The sequence below is a fragment of the Hemitrygon akajei genome, chromosome 10 (genome assembly GCF_048418815.1).
Source record: "Hemitrygon akajei chromosome 10, sHemAka1.3, whole genome shotgun sequence".
In the NCBI taxonomy this organism is placed as follows: Eukaryota; Metazoa; Chordata; class Chondrichthyes; order Myliobatiformes; family Dasyatidae; genus Hemitrygon; species Hemitrygon akajei.
The window spans coordinates 33,581,083-33,600,814 of NC_133133.1; the positions used below are offsets into that span (position 1 = coordinate 33,581,083).

General features: G+C 38.3%; 1 protein-coding gene across 4 annotated transcripts in view; it reads left to right on the forward strand.

Moving 5' to 3' along the window:
- Positions 1–19,732, forward strand: part of LOC140734275 (glutamate receptor 3-like) — a 358,588-nt gene that overhangs the window by 279,624 nt on the left and 59,232 nt on the right. For all 4 annotated transcript variants that reach the window (XR_012100505.1, XM_073058015.1, XM_073058016.1 and 1 more), the window contains exon 12: positions 636–834. Coding sequence is in view for 3 of the 4 variants with exons in the window: in XM_073058015.1 (XP_072914116.1) it covers positions 636–834 (199 nt within the window). In the remaining variant the exon portion in view is untranslated. The remainder of the gene's footprint in view (positions 1–635; positions 835–19,732) is intronic.

Genomic DNA, 19,732 nt, shown 5'->3' on the forward strand with positions numbered 1-19,732 from the left:
GAGTACTGGAGGTTAGAAAATAAAGTTCTTGTTGAAAAAATCATACACAACGCATTGACCTTTGTAAGAAAAACTTAAGCAGATCCACTTGTAGAATACTTTCTTTGATAGGTCTGCCAGATATTGCAATATATCTTATTGTTTAGCTACAAAAAATAAACTGCTCATCGTCATTTTTAATCTAAATATCCAAACCAGAGTTTTTCATCCAGACTAAACATGCTGTGATGTTAACTCTGTAAAAGCCTGACTACTCCTTAGATATCAAGTTAAATGTATCTTTTTAATGGATTACCACTGTATTTTAAATCATGGTCCTTGCAATATTTGTTCAACCATGATGGCAGCTGATGAAATGGAATGAGAGGATCAACAAAGCAATAATGGTAACACTACTGCTCACATTAAGAAATGTGAACTTTTAAACAGGTTCAATGAGGTTGTACAAATTTAGAAACATCTAATTAAAGGGCTCATTTAATTTTAAATGACTATCATGTCTTTTTTTTTGTTTCAGAAACTCTAATTACCATGAAGAAATGGTTAGATCCATTAAATTTGATTTCATTTGCCTCAGTCTCTAATATAAATATGACACTGTAATTAAATAGTAGACCTTTTATTTTATTGTTTAGATCTCTCTCGGGGCGAATTGTTGGAGGCGTCTGGTGGTTCTTCACCTTGATAATAATCTCATCATACACTGCCAACCTTGCTGCTTTTCTCACTGTGGAGAGAATGGTTTCCCCAATAGAAAGCGCAGAGGATCTTGCAAAACAAACAGAAATTGCTTATGGGACATTGGATTCAGGCTCTACCAAAGAATTTTTCAGAGTAAGTGTTTTTTTTGATTGATATTCAATTGTTACCTTCAGCTAGTATATACTTCTCCTGCATGAAAGGTAATAGTTATGTGGAACAGGCATCAAGCTGTGAATCAATTTCTGTCTCAGTTTGATGAAAGCAAAGTTTGAGCTAATCTTATAATTACTGCAGATTTGTTCTCGGTCTCAAACATCCACCAAGGCATAGTCAATTATAGTACATTTCATTTCTAAACACTTTAATCTGATATTTCTCTTAAAATGACTGATTTGTTCTGGGAACACCGTGATATAAAAAGGATATGAGGAAAAATCCAAAACTCACCCTCTGCTTTTCACAGTACTGTTATCACAGACACCCTTGTTTCACGTATATCTTTCAGAACAGCTCACTATTCATGGGTTGTTGTTTGTCAGTGAGATAAATGCATCCGTAATAAAATACTAATGCGATTATAGGAACTAACAGTATTTTGTGAGGTTGAGATGACAGGTTATATAAACCTTTTTATTTTGGACCTACTCTTTTTCACTATAATGAAAATCTAATCTAGATAATGCCACCAGCCATATTCACGGCATACTCTGCCTCATCCAGATGAATGGAATAGTGATGCACTGTAAGAAACACCTTTTCATGTCATCCATATGCTGCACATGCCTCTGTTGTCTTTTTAGATGTAAGATTACATAGTTTGCAACAAATAATCATGCCCATGGTCTCAACAATTCCTGGGTTGCAATTCAGAATATCACAAATGCACTAAAAGTGCAATTCCATGCTGGTGTACTTGGAGCATCTTTCAGTTTCCATCTCACATGGTTCAACATCGCTAAATATTTAAAGCAGGGGTTCCCAAATTTTATTATGCCTTGGACCAAAACGATTAAGCAATGGGTCCATGGACGCTAGGTTGAGAACCCCTGGTTTAAAAGATCTTTGATGTCGACCTAATGACAAAAGGATATAGATACGATGGAGTCATAATCAAACATTCTGATTTAGGGTCAACTACAGTTATTAGATAGATAGATAGATAGATACTTTATTCATCCCCATGGGGAAATTCAACTTTTTTTCCAATGTCCCATACACTTGTTGTAGCAAAACTAATTATTAATAAATTATTCTTATTAATAAAGAACTTGATTGTAGATAGACTTGCAACTCTGCTCTGACAAAGTTCTGCAAGCATACTTAGAGATGAAATGTTTGTTCTTCAGCCTTTCTAATAACGTGATCTTGGAGTTTAGAAGCAGATATAATAGCTAGAGAAAAGCCTGATACTGGAATGCAATTAACTGGCATGTAATGTCATTGCGGCTTGATAATCATTTTGTTCTGAAATCGGGCAATCATAATAGGTAAGGCAGTTAATTCCTCTAGGAAACAAACCAATGAATGCATATTATCCTTTGAAATACCACAGAACATAATGTAAATTGTAGCTATCAAAGTATTTTCAGGGATCCTTTACACACATTTTTCATAAGCCAAGTTAGCCACTTATTCATTTAGTGTCATACAAGCAGTGGCATGATTCCACTGCCAGCTAGACTGGCCTAACAGTACGGCAAAATAGAAGATGACAGAAGGGATCAACCCAGAACCAGCAAATGAACTGATCCGTATTATCTCATGAGGTAGCTAATATAAGCCATGAAATTATTAAAGAATTAGCTGTACATGAAGATTGTAGTATTCCCCAATGGTAGAATCATTAGAACTGGGTCACTTCTGAATCTTGCTTTTCTTTACTGTTGCAATACAAATGTTTAATTTAAATGTCATATTTGGTCTACTGCATTAAAAAGCTACTTTCCAAAAGAATTTTTAATGTGTCTGGAAAAATAGATGTCACTATCAATATCTCTACAATAACCAACAATATTAAGCAGTATCAAAGTTACACAAATTTCAGACATGTTATTAGTTTACAATGGTATTGACTCTGAAACTACCAGTACTTACTGTTATAATTCACGAAAACAGGGAAGTTTGGGTTGAAATGTAGTTGGACAGTTTCATACAGAACTTCTAAAGTTGTTGTCAGTCATGAACCGAAGTAACAGCTGTTTGCAACTTTTCCCAGTACAAAAAGGGTACTCGGCTGAATTGACTTGAACTTAAGTCATTGACAAGTAAGTCATGACCTAAAATGTTCTGAAAAAATTATTACATTTTTACATTTTGTTACTTTGTTACATTTAACTCCTTTTTTGATTTTGTAACTTGTACATAATACTTTGCAAATTACTTGGCTCCAAAATAACTTTAGATGTCTATTTTATAATATTTGAAAAGTTTTGATATTTTCAGCTTTGCATTAATATGTTTACTTGGAATTTAAGCATTCCATTTAATGTTTAAAATGTTCATTAAAAAAATTGTGCATTTTATTTATTTCTGTACTATCTGTAATAACTCTTTATTATGATTGGTTGCTCAGCCATCTACATGACACAGATATTGGACTTAATAATGTCTGCTCCTAATAAAAACTGGTTTCTGTACAAAGAGGGACTTGTGTCGCTGTGAAACTACCTGGCAAGATCCAGCAAAGACTCTGCCAGCCAAGTTTGTCCATCACATATTAACAGTTAACTGTGCTTCAGTCTATTGTGGAGCACTTGACAATTTCTTTCTCATCCATGTCAGTGCAAAGGTCTAATTGGGAGTATTCGCTAATGTTAAATGCAAGTGACAGGTTCGAATTACAGTCAGTGTTATAGGCGCACTGAAAGTATAGCATAACACACAAAGGATGAGATAAATCTCTACATGTCAGGAACAATTTAACAGCTGTTGAGAAAGTTGCATTGATGTGCAGGAAGGAGCTGTAGAAATCGGGGAACAACTGGATCAAATAATTGGTCCAACGTTCAGATAAAGGAGCTGATGACAAGCTCCACGCACTTTCAGAGGGTGGTGGATATGAAGTAAGATGTTTTAAAACTTTTGTGCTTGCTTGGTAATTGCCGTCCAGATTTTGAGGAGGGAGGTAAGCCTGTAAGATTTCTGGAGGGGTGTGGGGTGGTGGAGGTTGGAGGTGAAAGAAATTGCCTACTGAATTAATCTTTTACAGGGATGTCAGGACAGTGCTGGAGATACAGATGGGAAATGATCTGATTTAGGTTGCATAGACAAGTTAATGATGGAGAAAATTGAGTATTAACGTCAAGTTTTAGGCAGGTTAACTTAGTGAGAATAAGAGAGAATCGAGGTGAGTTAGATTAGAGGGTGACACTTCTGCAGATGTGAAGATAGCTTTCTGCAGATGGCAAATTTTCAAAGGCGTACTTTGAAACAAAAAAAAAAAATTTTTTAAGTTGATTGTCTGGGAAACAAAGCATTGTACATAGTGGTTCTGCCCAAAAAAATAAATGTGTCAGTGCTTTAGTCTAACAGATGCCCAGATGACAGGGAAAAATGTAAGACTAGGTTGACTGTAACAACAGCTGAACAAGTTATTCAAAACAGCAAGAGAAAAGATTAAGGCCACATGAGCAGTGACAGTATAGAATAATGTCAAGACTTGATGGGAGGACAAACTGCCCTGATATTTATGACCAAGCAGGTAGGATGACAGACGACTCAAAGATGAACCTGGAGGATCTGCCAAATCTCAGATAACAGTCATCTGCCTGCAACCAGGTTGGCAGATAGGGAGGGAGTAGTTGCAACTGAAGGGTTAACCCAGAGTCACTGGAGAATGATCCTGGGTTAATGATTGGCTGCTCTTGATTAAGAGAGAGAATCTTTGTCAGTCCAGGTAGGACTGAGTGAGGCCACAGTGGTGGTGAACAGAGGCATCAGTTGGGGAGATTGAGAGAAGGACCACAACTGACAGAGGTGGAGGGAAGTTTGAGAGGGATAGAGGTGAGAGGTCACATTTGGGGGAATTGGAAGAACAGCTACTATTGTTTGGCAGTGAAGGATCCAGATTAGTGGAGACTCTGCAGCTAGTTGTAGGCAGGGAAGAGAATCCTCAATCAGTGTCAGTTGGTGAAAGAACAATGAAGAAGAGAGGCCACAAATATTTGGGGAGGTGATGGTATAGAATAGAGAGGGTAGAAGGCCAAGACCAGTTGGGTAGGAGACTGCGACCAGGGTAGAGTAGTGGGAGAGGCTGACAATTAGTCATATGAGAAGGCTGAAGGCTTTTGCTAGCATTTGATTTGAAGACAGTATAATACAGAATTGGAAAGGACAAATGAAGATGAGTTTTGATTGCTCACTAGCCTTGTTAGTCTGTTGTACCCAAGACTGTAAAATTTTCTGTGGCATCTAAATAATTGTCTCTCAATATTCATTGTTTCTAGTTACAAATCTTCCCTATTAGCTCTGAATAGGTTTGATGGTGCTAAGGCAATAAGTTTGGGTGGTATCTTTGATGCTGTACTGTATAATCTCTTGAGAATGCCTGCACGACTTCAGTTCACTTAAGTCATGTGCAAAAACAGTGGAACCAATCCCTTCAATTAAGAAAAGCATGGTTATCTGCTACATGCTCCCCAGTAGAAAAAATGTCTCCTTTGACTCTTACCAACTTATATCGATGCACCATAGAAAGCATTTGGTCTAGCTGCATAATGGCAACTATGCTGAACATGACTGTGTGTACCACAGTAAGCAGCTTCTTCTCTATGGACTCTTTCTATACTTCTTGCTCAGTAAAGCAGCCAGCACAATCAAAGACCTCACTCACCCCAGACATTCTCCCTTCTCCCCTTTTTCATTGGGAGATGTTACAAAGCCTGAAAGCTCAAGAACAGCTTCAGTCCCACTGTTGTCAGACTCTTGTATGGCCATCTTGTAGAATAATATGGATTCTTGGCCTTACAATGTACTGTAGCTCATTACAGTCTTGCAATTTATTGTTGACCTCCACTGCACTTTTTCAGTAGCTTTTGTACTTTATTCTGCATTGTTAATTCTGTATTTACTCCTTATTCCAGCTCAATGCATTGTGTAATAATTTAATTTGTATAAACAAGTGTGCAAGATAACGTTTCACTATATCTTGGTTCCGGTTTAAGATGCTGCTATTTACTGGTTTAAGTGATAACTTTCTGGTGGTCAGTGGAACAAAGAAAGCACTTCACAGTTGTTCTGGTAAATAATCCCTGTCAGAATTGAGCTGAATCATCAGTCTGATCTGGCATTTTTACGGTGTGGCTGGAGTCTCACTGGGGCAGAACAATTGCAGCATGTCTGTGCTGGAGTTGCTGGTGCGAACTTGGAGGCAATTCGATGCGGTAGAGCCGAGGCGAGGAAAGATCCAAGGTTTGATTGATTTAAGAGGCAAGCTGAATTGGAAAGGTCAGGTACTTTGATATGGCAGAGCCCAGGCGAGGAAAGATCTGAGATTTGATTGGAAAGCCAAGCCGAACTGGAAAGGTCAGGTATTGACAATATCGAGGCTGCAGAGCTTGAGCCCGTGGGCGAGAAACAACCCAAGATTTGGACGATTTACGCGCCAGGCCAGATGAAACTGGTTGCAGTGTCATAGTCGGAGGCAAGGGATGGGATGGTTCAGCGAACTGCTCCGCGGCATTTGCTCGCCTCTGTGCTGGACTGAGGCAATGGTCCGCAACCTGTGGTCTTCTGGATCGGCTGCAGTGATGCTTGGCTTTGTGAACTTTAGTTCTGTGTGCTGTATGTTGCGATTTATCGTTTGCATGATTTGTTTCTTTTTTTCTCTACTCACTGGGTGTTCGGACTGTCTGCTTTTGTTTTTAATGAGTTCCATTTGGATTCTTTGTTTTGTGACTGCCTGTGAGGAGATGAATCTCAAGGTTGTATAGACGTACTTCGATAATAAAATGAACTTTGAACATGAGCCAACAATAAAACGACACCCAATACATTCTTACTTAGCCACATCCAGGCAGAGGAGGGCATTGTATCTGTGCTGCAGGAAGCCTACATTCATTCTTTACTGTGCAATTATGCTCCCACAATTAGGTTAGTATGTGCTTTCAGCTCAGTGTGCACCATGCTCACCTTCAGAGCAGACAAAAACCAAATGCAGCACATGGGCTCTGGATATTATTTCAATCAATGTAGTTGCTGCTAACAAAGCTATTATCAGTGTTAGTGTTTCCAAATAATAATTATTCCAAAGATATAATAATGTAGAGACATCATACAGCCACTTTGCATGCAACATGTCGATTGACCCAGTTATTCGCAGATGCAGATCAAAGTATCTGTGCCTGATAAGGAAATGGAAGCCACTAATACAGAAGTGCACATCAACAGGAATCAGCAGTAGAAGGTTTAAGTGTGTGGTTACTGATTAAATGACAATCAGAATCAGAATCAGGTTTCTTTTTAAAAATTCTTTGCACTTGCACTTAACATCGTATCCTTGTTCAAAGAAAAGGAAAAGACTGGCAATCAAATTGGAAATTGGTTTATCAGTGTCACTTTACCAAAATACAATGAAAAGCTTGTCTTGCATACTATTCATACAGATCAAGTCATTACACAGTGCATTAAGGTAGATCAAAGTAAGAAAGTAGCAATATGGAATAAACTGCTGTTCCAGATGCAGGAAAAAGTGCAGTGCAGGTAAACAATAAGGTGCAAGATCAATATAAGTGGTGACTGTGAGGTCAAGAATTCATCTTAACATACTAGGAACCATTTAATAGTCTTACTACAGTGGGGTGGAAGCTGTCCTTGATCCTGGTGGTACGCAGCCAGCAGGTGTCCTCAAGAGTCACTGTTGTGATCATAGTGAAGGAAACAACACTTTCCAGTAGCTGAAAGAGTTCTTGTTTTCATAAGTGCTGGTTGAGGAAGTCATACTGCTGTTGTATTGTTAAGTGGTATCAGCTGTCAGAAATTCATTGAGAGCTGTTCAGGAACACGCACTGTTTATTTACACTGATAACGGAAAAGATGCAAACAAATTTTGAGGTCAAGCAGACGTATGACCTACAGATCTTTGAATCTAGTAGAGCAGGTTCAAAATGTGCCTGTGGAGTGATGAACTGAATTATCTTTTCAGATAAATGGCCTTTCCTCAGACCTTTTCATCAGTTCTCATGAAGCCCCACTGACTTGAAAGATTAGTCTCCACAAATTCTACCTAACATGCTCAGCTCTACCAGCACTTTTTGTTCTTATTTCAATATGCACTACATTTTGCAAAACTTATGTGGTATTCAACTTTTTAATATGATACATTGGAGATTAAACTAAATTATGGAATTAGGTTGCATGGTGCATACAGTTTATGTATTCCTTTTTGATTGGGTATGAAAAGCCTGCCATATAGGTTAACATGATAATTAAAGAGATAAAGTATTTACTGGAGAAGAGAAATAGACATTTCAGCCCAGTTTAAGTATGGTGCCAAGGCAGCAGATTATCTGTTCAACCTAAATGAGTGGTTAGGAAGAACTAGAACGGTAGCAAGGACAAGTTTGTAATGGATGCCATAGGAATGGACCTCAACTTTCCCAGTAATTAATGGAAGGAATTTCAAACCATCAGTCAGACAATACTAAGGCAACGGAATCTTCATAAGAGAAACACAAATGAAGTAACATAATCACCATGGTAGTGTGATGGTTAGCAAGGCACAACCACTACTTGGCATGTCAGAGTTCAGAGTTCAATTCTGAAGCCATCTGTAAGGAGTTTGAACATTCTCTACATAACCGCACGAATTTCCTTTGGGTGCTCTGGTTTCTTCTCACAGTCCAAAGACGTGTGGGATAGTAGGTTAATTAATCACTGGAAGTTGTCCTGTCATTAGGCTAGTGTTAAATCCACTGGGCAGCCTGGCCCCTTGGGCCAAAAGGGCTTGTTTTGCATTCCATCTCTAAATAAGTAATAAATAAATAATTGTAGATGAAAGATATAGGCCTATATACATGAGAATACTATCAGAATACTCAGAGCAAGTCAAGCAGTCGCTTATGCAATTTTCATTACTTTCTTCCTGTTACCATTATTAGATAGAAAACCAGGATGGCTAATCCAGAATTTTGTGTGCGGTGTTTGGATTTCTAGCATCTGCAGATTTTCTCGCCTTTGGCTAATCCAATGATTTGATAAGTGTGGCAAAGAATTAAGGCTCCCAAAATTAGTGATTATGTATTTATATTTCTTACTTTCCAGAAGTTCCTCCTAAATCATCCTTCCTTATCTCTGACCAGCTTAATCGCCCTTCTCCTTTGGGTCAGTCATTTCCGAGGTTTCCTCCTTTTCCTGTCAAGAATCTCTATAATTTGGATTTGAATCTCTAAAAATTCTCTAATTTGAGAAGGAATCTATAAATACAAGTAGTTTGTTAAGATCTGGGACACTGGATTGATTGTACACTGGGCAGGCAACAATAGAGCCATTATACAGCATAAGTAAATCTTCGATATATTTACCTGCATTAATTTATGAACCCTACTGTCAATTAGGTCTTTAACTGTGTGCCAAAATAATTGCATCTGAAAGTGTTAGTGAAAATCCTTAATTGTTTAGGAAGTTCCATTTGGTATCCCAAAGGATTATCAAGATGAACAAGCACTGCTTTTAAACTAGGCTTGATTTCATATCCTGTGCTTGTAGTTTCAAGACAAAATGAGATAAATAAGCATTGACTAAAATTCATTGGTATAACATATTCCTCATCATTTGCTATACAACGGCATTTCTGGGTTAACATGGTCTTCCTGGGACACCAGAAATGCAAATTATTACTTTTATCCAGGGATATTCCCACAGAATCTGTGATCACCCACTGCTGCCGCATAACAACATATTTCATGACATATGCTGGTGATGTTAAACCTGTTTCTGATTCTGATCACCTCAATCGCAAGTCCTAACTGCCTTCTACCCATTTGGTGAGGCACCACTTCACCTGCGAGTCAGCTGGTGTGATATACTGTATCCGGTGCTCCCGATGTGGCCATTTATACATTGGGGAGACCCGCCGCAGACTGGGAGACCGTTTCGCCGAACACCGGCGCTCAGTCCTCCAGCAGTGGCGGGATCTCCCTGTGGCCACACACTTCAATTCCACAGACCACTCCCACTCCGACATGTCTGTCCATGGCCTCCTCTACCGTCAAGATGAGGCCACACGCAGGTCGATGGAGCAATACCTTATCTCCTGCCTAGGTAACCTCCTTCCTGCCAGCATGAACATCCAACTCACTGACCTCCATTGATACCCCTGCCCCCCCACCCTTACCCCCATCCCTATCTATAATTTTAGTCTGGTTCTCTTTCTCTCTCTTTTTCCCCCCTCACTATAATCTCTCCCCCCCAGCCCTACCTTTCTTTCTCTTTTATTTCCCATAATTCTCCACCTTCCCCCTAACCCATTTCCCTCCAGCCTATCACTTCCCAGCTCTCTATTTTATCCCTCCCCCCACTTCTTATCCCCCCTCGACCATACCATGTTACTTCACTCCTGATGAAGGGTTTCGGCCCGAAACGTCGTTATTACCTCCTCCCATAGATGCTGTCTGGCCTGCTGAGTTCTGCCAGCATTTCGTGTTTTTTATTTATTTCCAGCATCTGCAGATTCACTCGTGTGGTCAGAAATGCTGCTCACTTCACCAACAATGTCCACATTTTTAGCCTTCATCTATCCCAATATCCCAGCCATCATCTAAGCTGGCAGCTCCAATCCACTCTACCTCCATCCAAACTAGAGAGCTCTAATGTTTCTAGTTCCCGTCCTTCTATGTGTCCTTCCAGCTGAGTAAAAACTAAATCATGCCTATGTCCCACAGCATTGCGGAATCCAACGTTTGAAGGGAATACTTACTGGGGATATTTTCACTGCTGACAATATGCAATGACCCAATAGACTACACTAGAATTTCCAGGCACTTTACATGATTTTCAGCAAGCACTAGATTCAATAGCCTTGCATGTGCAAAATTAAGCAATTAAATATGGACTAAAATATGCACAAACATGAACTAATTGTAATTACTTTTTGATAACTTTGAAAGTAGAACAGAAAAACAAAATCAGAAAGAAAATTGGATGCAATCACAAATTTATCCATAATCTAAACTTGTACCCGAAGTTTATGTAAATTTTCTTCAAGTGCACAAGAAGTACTGCAGCAGATGTTTTCAGCAAATTTTAGCAGAGCAAATTATGTTCTAATTTCTAACTTCTGTCTTTAATTAGCATTGCTGATGAACCAGTATGTGAAAAGAATGTACAAAAGTCATATTATCGTGCTGAAAGGCAAAAATATTTTCACTTGTTAAATTTAAAGTGCGGAATTTATTAATGTCCACATGAAATGAACAAAGGTAGGTAGGATGCATGGAATAAAAAGCAATTACAAGACAGTTTAAAAAAAAATACATTCTGTGGTACTAGCAAAAAGCAGTTGTGTGATCTCCCTTCATATTTTCATAGTAACTTTACATTTATTTTTAAGCAAACAGATGAATTTCATATAAAGCCATTAATCCATATGTTACTAATACCTCAATCCCCAAATGTTTTAAATTACATTTTACAGCAATTTTTTATTCTGTTTATGGTATTGGAGGCCAACCTTGTTGACTTTTCTGTTTACCAAAAAGGCCAGATTTATTATTTTACCAAGTAGACTCTGTTACAACTATAACAGGTTTGTTTATAAGCAAGCCTGAATTGTATTCACCTGGAATATTTTTAGGATTCTAGTGGCAAACTGTGGCCGAAAAATAGAAATGTTATTGTAATAGCAATAGCTGCAAGGAATTAGCATATTCCCTTGTTTTTAGCGCTGAGAATTTTGGGAATTTAATCTACTATTTGTGGTAAAATGGATATATGTCCAAACCAAATGCTTTAAAGAGGGATTTAGGGGTTTTGTTCTCAAGCAGATCGCCAAGTGGTTTGGGGAATAATAAAGCCTGTTCAATTTGAAATAAATGCTCAGTAGATTAAATTCCATCTGTGGAGAGAGAAGCTGCTTTTTTGTCAATAGAATAAAATCTGCCACAAGATAGTGATTAAAGTGGGGGGATCATTTATACTCTTAAGCTGGCCATTGGTTTATTTTGTCACATGCACTGAGATACAGTTAAAAAGCTTTTCTTTATCTAAGAAACAAACAGTTCATTCCATAATTAAGTACGTCAAGGCAGTAGAAAGGGCAGGGGAAAAAAATGACAGAATGCAGAATATAGTTTTACAGCTATGGAGAAAGTACAGTGTTGGTAGACAAATAAAGAGCATGGGCCATGATGAGGAAGAGTGACAGGTTGAGTTCACTTTCATTATGCAAGAGGTCTGTTGAACAGTGGGTTGAAGCAGTCCTTGAGCCTGGTAATACTTGTCTGTGTCTCCTGCCCGTTGGAAGAGAGTTAAGAAGGGAGAACAATCAGTGTGGGAGGGGCTACTGATTATGTTAGCTGCTTTCCTGAAGTGTCAGAAAGTATAAATGAATCAATGGAGGGGAGACTAGTTTGCATAATAGACCAGACTGATTTCACACTCTCTACGGCTTCTGGTGGTCTTGGGTAGAGCAATTGCTATGGTGCACATAGATGGATGCTTTCTGTGCCATATGGTTAAATATTGGTGAGGGTCATTGGAGCCAGCTGAATTTCCTTAGTCTTCTGAGGAAGTAGTCGTGCTAGTGACCTTTCTTAGCTATCATGTCCATGTGTCAAGATAAGGACAAATTTACTCCTAGGAACTTGAAGCTCTTGACCATCCCCACCACAGTACTAGTGATATAGGTACTCTGCCCCTCATCCGGAAGTCATTGACTAACTCTTTTGTTTTGCTGACACTGATGGGCAGACTGTTGTCTTGACACAGTGCCAGTAGGCTCTCGATCTCCTTCCTATTCTCCATCTAGTTGTGGTTTTGCTATACAATTAGGTGATCTCTTCTAATTTTACATATTGATCTAGGTTACACTCTCAAAATAATTCCAAGGAAGGTTAACACCAGCAATGTGCTCTTAATAAACTAGAGTTAGTTGCAGAATGAGTATAGTTACCTTGAAGCCTGAGATTGCAAATCACAGTTTATGAAATAACTGATGTGTATGATATGGAAAGTCATCTCTCATCATGAAGGCACATACAACGTACCTGCCAGTGGTACGTATACAGGGTTTCACTCTGCTCCAGAGCTATTGGAAGCACAGCGAGTCATCCGTAAAACTTGGGAACCAGAGATGTTCTTCTGATGAGGCAATTGCTCAGAAATAGCATATCAAATGAAAGCAAAATATACTAGAAACACTCACCAGATCAAGTAGCATTGGTGGAAAGAGAAGCAGATTTAATGTTTTGGGCTCATGACTCGTCCTTGGAACTAGGAAAGAGAGAATTGAACTCAATCTCAGTTACACAAAGTGATAAGGGAGGAGAAGATGGTAGAACAGTGAAAACATCTCTACTAGAATATAGCACAAAACAAGCCCTTCAGTCCAGCTGGTCCAGGCCAAGCACAGCATCCTCCCTGCTAGTCCCAGTTGCCCACATTCAATCCCTAATTCTCCAACCCCACCCCGTCCAGTCAATATACCTGTCCAAATGGTTCATAAATGTGAGTTGTTCCCACCTTGATCTCTTCCTCTGCCAGCTCATTCCGGGTACTCACTACCCTGTGTGCAATGGAGTTACCTCTCAAGTATCTTTTAAATCTCTCTGTTTTTATCTTGTATCTGTACCTTCTAGTTTTGGGCTCCCCAGCCATGGGGGAAAGACAATGATTGTCCACCTTATCCATAATCCTAATTATTTTTATAAACTTCTTTGAGGTCACCCCTCATTCTCCTGTGCTACTGGGAATAACGAATCAGCATGGCCAACTGCTCCCAATAACTGACACACCCTTGCTCTGACAGCATCTTCATAAATCCATTCTGTACCCTCTCCAGCCTGGCAATGTAATTTCCTATATAAAAAAAGTGACAGAACTGTACACAATACTCCATATGGGTCCTCATCAACAACTTTCACATCTGCAATATAATGCTCCTTCTCTTAAACGCAATGCAGTGAGTAATGAAGACCAGCAGGCTAAGTGCCTTCTTCACCACCCTGTCTACTTGTCCGGCCACTTCGGGTGGGACCAAACGAGTCAACGTAGCCATTAGAAGCAGGTTATACTGCTTGTCTCTGTTAAGTGTTGCTACTATCCAGGCTGTGTGACCTACCCAGCATACAATCAGCACTTGTTTTCACCATTGTAAAGTGAACTACACTGTGAACACCGAAGGCAGTACTAGTCAGGAAGAAGTGCAAGTGATCCGTTGCTTCACCTGGAGGAACTGTTTTGAATCCTGATTGATAAGAAATGAAGAAGTAAAAGGGGAGGTCAAAAGTATTGAAAGTTCCTCCAGAATCTCCATCAGCACAGGTGCACCACAATGTTGAGTGCTTTGCCCCCTGCTGTACTTGCTTTACATTTAGGACTGTGTGGCTAAGCTTAGTTCCAATGCCACATTCAAGTTTGCTAACGTCAAAACTGTCACTGGATGAATCAAAGGTGGCAGAATAGCATATAGGAGGGAGATTGAAAATCTGGCTGAGTGATGCCATAACAATAACTCAATGTCAGCAAGACCAAGAAGCTGATTACTGACTTCAGGAGAAGGAGACCAAAGGTCCATGAGCCATTTCTCATCAGTAGATCAGAGGTGGAGAGAGTCAACAACGTTAAATTCCTCAGAGTTATTTTGGAAGACTTGTCCCTGACCAAGGACCCAATTGCATTTACAAAGCACGGCTGCGCCTGTACTTCCTTAGGAGTTTGTGAAGATTCGGCATGACATCTAAAACTTTGACAAACTTCTATAGACGTGAAGTAGAGAGCATATTGACTGGCTGCATTACAGCCTGGTATGGAAACACCTATGCCCTTGAATGGAAAATTGTACAAAAAGTAGCAGATATGGCTCAGTCCATCATGGGTAAAGCCCTCCCCACTATTCAGCACATCTACATGAAATGTTGGCTCAGGAAAGCAGCGTTCATCAACAGAGACCACCACCACCCAGGTCATGCTCTCTTTAGAAAGAAGGTACAAGAGCCTCAGGATTCACACCACCAGGTTCAGGAACAGTCATTAACCCTTAATCATCAGGTCCGTGATAACTTCACTCAACTTCACTTGCCCCATCATTGAAATGTTCCCACAACATATGGACTCACTTTCAAGGACTCTTCGTCGCATATTCTTGATATTTACTGTTTTTTATTTATTATTATTTATTTCTTTTTGTATTTGAACAGTTTGAATTTTGCATACTGGTCGACCGCCCAAGTTGGAATGGTCCTTCATTGATTCTGTTATGGTTATTATTTTATTCTGGATTTATTGAGAATTTCTGCAAGAAAATGAATCTCGGGGCTGTATATGGGCTTTGATAGTAAATTTACTTTGAACTTTAATATGGAGAATATTTGATGGAAATGGAAGAGCAGACCATGGAATTACATAGTGAGTGATCCATATAAAATGTTGTATAGGGACAGGATGGGAATATGTGTCTAATGGTGGAATCTTACTGGAGATGGTCGAAATTACAAAGGATGATCCACTGAAAATGGACGCATGTGGAATGGAAGCTGAGCACCAGGGGAACTTTGCTTTATTGTGGACAACTGGAGTGAGGGGAGGGTGCAACAATTCAATAGAATATGGATAAGGTACCCTACAAATGTGTTAGAAGCGAAGCCACAGTTTGGGAAGATGTCACTTCAGAGGTGCCCATGTGGAACATTTCATCATCAGAACAAATACAAGGGAAACAGAACTGAGCAAATGAAAATAAATCCTTGCAAGAGTGGGAGGAAGTACAGTTAAGTTAGCTGTGAGTAATGTTCCCTCTAATTTTTAGTAGTCAGTGTGCGCAAAAATCTTATGTTGTGCAGATTTTTTTCCTGTGACAAAAGTATGGGCGCACTGAATGCACATATGGCACAGTTTATGTAGGTTTACAAAATATTTGACATAAAACTGCACAGAATAACAACAAAATAACATACATATTTAAATCACCCATTTGAGCAAAGTTAGAAATCCATTTGGATTTAATTTTTTCTTGCATGAAAAATTTGAAATCTTTAAACTAACTATTACAGTATTTTCAGCTAGAAAATCATGATATTTTAGACATAAGGCATTAATTTGTTCATTGCCAAATGTGAAGTCACAATCTGCAATTGCGGAGAAATCAAAAGCTGACCATTCTTGTACCTTATCTTCAGGAAACCTTTCTTCTAAATGAACACAAAGACTATTTATAAAAGTCAACAATGAACTTGTACCTACTGTGATGTTTTCTTCATGTTGTTGGCTTAGCAAAACTTTAACTTTGTCACTACACAAAACATTATCTCCCAGTACTGCTTTCTTATCTTGTTAATTTTGCCTCGCACAAAATCAATTGGTGTCAGGCCACTTTTTTGCAGAATCTTGCACAGTGCAGCCAGTTCATCAGACGTCACTTAAGACCTGTAAAGCTACTTCAAAGTGATGTTCATCAAAGACATCACTTAAAACCTGTAAGTTTCTTTTGTGCTTCACGCCCTTTGAATTCGACATAGTGAATCAATATTTTTTTCAACTAAAAACTTAGTAAGCCATCTACAGGATTTGAAACAGATCTTTGTAAACTTTACGATAGAACACTGTCCACCAAAGATGGCAGCCACTATGATGCAGCTGTACAAACCGGAACAGAAAAGGTGAGGTGATGTAAATTAGTGACATGCATTGTGGTATTTGAAAAACCGACTAACTAGTTAACAGAAGCATTTAGCTAAGAGATTTTCAATAAGTATAATTATTAATTACTACATTATTTTAGGTAACTAACCTTTTGTGTGCACACTAATTTCCTTTGTGCGCTGGTTGAAAAACGGGTGTGCGTGCACCCACATGTGCACAGCTTAGAGGGAACATAGGCTGTGAGAGACCCTGGGCACATAATAGGTGTTTGAGGTGAAAATGGAATGATGCAGAAATTGAAGTAAATGGTCCAAAATGGATAAGAAACTAAAGATAGGGTGTAAATTGACAGCAAAAGTAATGAAATTTTTTGAGCTCTGTGTGAGCACTGGAAACAGCTCCAAGGAAGTTGTCAAAGTACCAGGAAAATAAGGAGTTGATAGAGTTGAGTACCAGGTTGGATTTCCTCATATCCCACAAAAAAGGGAGGGACCATGAGCCCCTACAGAAGCTATACTTTTGATCAGGAGGAATTGTTCAATGTGACCTTGAGTTCACCCAGGTGAATGTGTGTGTCAGCGGGGGAGAATCAATCAGGTTTATGAATAACCAAGAAGCAGTCAGTCCTTGGACCCTCCTTACATGAGATGTACTTGTGGAAGGTTCTAAGTCCATAGTGAAAATGGACCAGGAATTTTAAATTATTGAAGTGGTGTCACATATGTAAGTAGGAGGGACTGGACCAGGGGACAAAGAATATAGTCAATAAGAAGAAATAAGTTTAGTAGGGCAAGAGCAAGCTAAAACAAGACTCTGCTTGGTCTACCCTCTTTAATATTAAATAGCTCTTTATTAAAAATAAAGTACAAAGCTTGGTGATACCACTTTCCAATTATATACCACAATATAGCTTGCAGTATCAGTTGAATTTGACCACTGTGCAGTTATTTTTATTTTCATCACAACTGAAATTTGAATAACAGCAAATAAAAGTACAGGTTAATCTGGTCTGAAAATAGGCACAACCTTCCTTTCAACACTCAAGTAACACCATCTGCAATTTAAGTCATGCTTCACCCCTAGGGACTACCTAGGTAGAAGACCTTCAATTCAGCGGCACAAAACTAGGAATTGTGTGCTGGGCTGCTCCATAATTTAGTTGAATGTAGGTTAGTGCTAAAGCAAATATATATATATATATATTCACTTCTAAATATAGGTGTGCCAGTGAACTGGCTCAGTGGAATGAAATCTCAGCTGAACTATTCTCAAGTTGACCCCACAGCGTCTACAGAAATGAGATTCTGACAACTTTAAATGTAGAATGTGATAAGATGGTTAGAAACACTGATGAAAATAAAATCTTAATTTATTATATTTAACAACATTTTCAGTGTTTTAAACCTTGTATGCCTATTAAGTTGTATATCATTTTAAAACAGTAATTTTGTTAACAATGGAGAAAATGTAAGGGAATTTTATGAAAGGAGATGCATATCAGTTAAGTTGTAGAAATTCAACCTTCCATCTCTGCCTGAATGATCTAAGTTTTTTATTTAAAGGAAAGTTGACTTATTTCATTGACTTAAATTACACTGATTCTTCTGCAAGCTTAACATTTTAAAATCAATGACTTTAAGTTTTGCGGGTTTTCATAGTGATAAAGGCATTTGGTCAACTTATTTACTATGAAATTTTCTCTAATATATTAAATAGGATAATGCTTTAACAAAAGCTGCTAGAGAAATTTCTATGCAAAGAACTGAACTAATATGCATTCAGCAGAATTGTCCAAACAAGCAATTTTGCTTTATTGTGGAGAATTAAGCTTGTGAGAAGGATGCAGCAATTCAATTGAGGTGGTATCACCTCGCTTTGTACTTTAGTTTGTAAGTATGCTTCTGAGTCATTTCTATTTTATTACTTATTTTCAGCAGATTTTTAAAATTTTGTTTTTGTTTGTCCTACCCAATTGTGAAATGTCACTTTCCATCTAACGTACTCCTATAAAATCTGGTCTGCACTATGTGCATTTCACATAAAATAGGAAGTCCTTTCATGTGACAGCACAGTCATCTTCTATCATTTTCTTCAGAGGGAAGGAAACTAAAATTGTCACAGGAAGAAAATATGTCGTGTTTTTTTTTAAAAAGCATGTAAAGCGAAACCCTGTGCTTCTATTCAAACGCCCGAATGCAAACAAAACTGAAACTTCCCTACATTACTGGCCATATTTCAGAAGTGCCTAATTGATTCTAAAATGTTTTGGGGATATCCTAAAATAATAAAACTTTCATATAAATGATTTTTTTTGCACTTTAACCTAAGGTAGTATATTTGAATGAGTTAGAAACTGGGTGACAAATTATATTCTTTCTAAGCAGTAATGAATGACTTATCATTGTACTGTGCTGTACTGTAGTAACCAATTTGATTGTGGGCCCAGTGCAGCAAACTTCAGTAACTGGTCTGGATGCTGTTGTTCAATTGTTACAAAATGTTCATGATTTGCAAAGCGAGCGAGCAAGCAAGATTGCAATGTTTAGTTTCAGGATATTGGGAAGCAATAGGAAAGAAAAAGCCATGACATTTGGTGTCCTGTGGGTGGAGGGGGTAAGGCACAGACAAGAGGCTTAATGAAGTTCATGGAACATCAGCCTCTCTGCTCCAAACATTTTGAAGCAGGGAAATCCTAGGAGCATTTACAAGTCAGTTGCACTAATTTATTGGTCTTACAATAAACCTGATGTATTTGCCTTCAAACGAGATGTAGTATTTCTGTTTGGATGACATTTCTAAAATTCATGTTAGTAATTTAGAAATTCCTCTATTTAGCTTTTAAGAAACGTTGTAGCCTTTGAAATCTGTCAATGATGATGCAATTTGATAATATGTTTGCCTATGTATTAATCTTTGAGTTCCTTTTGAGGCTGATTAAAGCTATCCCTATGGAATTTTGAAGATGAGTATCTAATCTGCTGTCTCATTAGTCAGCAAATAACTTCTTTAGCAAATGTGCCTCAAATAAAATAGGTGAATTAACTACAGTTTTGGTATCATACTGTTTCAAGTTTAAATCTTTCTTACAGATTACTTTTCATAAATCTTATATAAATTTTTGAACTTCAACTCATTATATCAGTCGATATATTGATCTCAGTATAATTGAAGATTTTTGCCTCCATTGTATATTGATTGTCATGTCTCTCTCAATATCTCAAGGACATTTTGATCAACT